At 31.8% G+C, this 2,500-nt stretch overlaps 1 protein-coding gene across 1 annotated transcript in view; it reads right to left on the reverse strand.

Annotated features, from left to right (window-relative positions):
• Nucleotides 1–822: 822 nt before the first annotated feature.
• Nucleotides 823–2,500, reverse strand: part of LOC143027488 (microfibril-associated glycoprotein 4-like) — a 6,034-nt gene continuing 4,356 nt past the window's right edge. Inside the window, exon 3 of the mRNA XM_076188776.1 lies at nucleotides 823–1,718. Within this exon, the coding sequence (XP_076044891.1) occupies nucleotides 1,544–1,718 (175 nt within the window). The 3' untranslated portion in view covers nucleotides 823–1,543. The remainder of the gene's footprint in view (nucleotides 1,719–2,500) is intronic.

The raw sequence follows: 2,500 nt of genomic DNA on the forward strand, positions 1-2,500 counted from the left end.
ATATTCCTCTATTTTGTATCCCTCCCGAGATTGTCATGGCTTTTTGATTAATTTCTGAATCAAGCAAATTGCTTAACTCATCGTTTATATTAATAACTTGGAGAGATTTATTTATGCCTGACATGACCTACGATTATATTAAATATTTTGATCGTTATTGTGTTTTCCCAACATGAAGGTCATTATTATATGGCCGTATAGGAATTTCTCGAAGCCAGAATACTCCTCAGTTTGCAATGAGTTGGTCTTGGAGTCTACATTGTGTCATTGATGACTCGCGTTTGGCCAAATGGATCGAAATTATTCAATGGTGTCATCAATGCCAATTCCACTGAAAGGCTTATCTGCTTTAAAGTACAAAGATCTTATCATTATCAAGAGTGATGTCACAAACTTTCTTATTTCCTTTATAAACTTGTATTGTTCTGTGTATGCTTACCCATGTACTAACCAAGGCTACAAACAGATTATCTAATGCAATTGAAAACATCATTTAATATTGCTAGATAACCTAATAACATGTAAGTGTAATTCTTGCAATTCTCAAATATCATTCTACTCAAATAAATCGTTAATCTTTACATTATGTAAAAGTTTGGGATGAATTATTGCATGACCTACAAAAACGTTAGATATATCTTACTTTTTCTTTAAAGACCATGATGATGTATTTTTTTCTTCCCTTACTGGAATATGTCTTCATTATTCGAAAAAACAGTAGAAATGTTTCGGAATAACTGATAAATGCACTTTCCAATGCGTGTTGCATGATGATAGAGGATTGAATTTTTACAATATCATTATCAATCATGTTTATTTTTCAAAATACAAATGTCAAGCATTCATCTCAGGAAAGTAGAACATTGATACATTACTACTTTTAATTAACTAATGTTCATTTTTCTATAGTATACTTTTCTTACCAATGGAGTTGCACGGTATGTCTTTGTTTACCTCAGTAGGGAACTTAGAGCTCTCTGCACTTCTGTAGATACGAGGCCAGAGGAAAATTTATTGTGTATGAAAAATGTGCAATTAATTGGCGAATGGCAATTGGAGACTCGGTTGGAGGAAATGATTCTGAAATCCACTTTGCCAACACCGCTTCGGTTTTTTGTTATGAACTTACAATCATCGTTATTCTACATAGTATACAATAAATGGTAAAATAATTGTGACTACAAATTACAATTGTCTAAGTATAAATAAAAAAAAATGAAATCACAACTGTCTCTAAATTTCCTCGGTCACGGTGGTGTTTTGGTGACACCCCGTGACATCACGGCAACGGGGACAACTGATTGGCCGAGAGTTAGTATAGATTCTGGTCTATTTTGCATATATTTACACATAATTAAGCCACCATTCAGATACATGGATCTATTGTCCGTACAAATATAATTTCAGTACGGAAGTGTCATTTGTTTAATATTGAGGAGCCTTCATTTGTTGCTCTTCTCTGCAGACATTGCAAAAGTGAATGAAGGTCACACAAAATAACCGGTCATGGGGAAGAAAAGCTCCACTGATTTGTACCAGAGAACTACATGTCGGGAAAGGCGGGCCGGATTTTCATCTCGACGGTGCGCAAGGAATAGTAGTGTCCACGCCAGTCGTTCCACACAACTCCGTCGGCGTATTCTTTGTTCTGGCCATGCAGGTACTTTCCATTTAAGTTTGAAGCATGGCATTCATTGTACCACCATGCCCCCAAGTGGCTGGAAATGACAAATTAGAATGGACATTTTCAAAAATATTGTTCATAAGAATACTCATCGTTGTTAAATACTTTAGAATTGATTTTGGAGAAAGCTCTCTGTTATTATTTTTGTCCAATCTTCATATCATATTTGTACCTTTTGTGATTACTCTTGGTCATCGTAACTAAACAACAAATTGTCTCAAATTACGACAAAAACATATATAGTTTTGATATATTTGGTCTTGAAATAAGGACTGGTATGAAAGAAGAAGTTATCTCCTAAACTGAATTAGCTACAAACCAAACAGTTATACAAAACAAGTTATTCTGAATAGTAAAATGTCATCATGGAAAGGTCCATCAACATTGGTCTATTCCTTACCATAATGTATATATCTATTCATAACATAAACCTTGGCATGACAATGCTAAGGTGAGATAAAGAGTTTATGTTCACAAGCGGCAAAAGTAGACAGGAAATCTAATAAGTTTGGTCTGGATGTGTGTGAATTTATGCATATATAACCATATATTTTACATACATCCATATATATATGTATATGTATATACACATATAAATATATATATATATATATATATATATGTATATATATATGTATATATATAATATAAATCTATATACATATATATATGAATATATGTATATATATATACATATATATATATGTATATATATATATATGAATATATATATACACACGTATACATATATATTTACATACATACATGCATGTGTATATGTATATATATATATATATGTATATATATATATACATA

This window comes from Oratosquilla oratoria, chromosome 8 (genome assembly GCF_046742065.1).
Source record: "Oratosquilla oratoria isolate Oo_2021 chromosome 8, ASM4674206v1, whole genome shotgun sequence".
Classification (NCBI taxonomy): Eukaryota; Metazoa; Arthropoda; class Malacostraca; order Stomatopoda; family Squillidae; genus Oratosquilla; species Oratosquilla oratoria.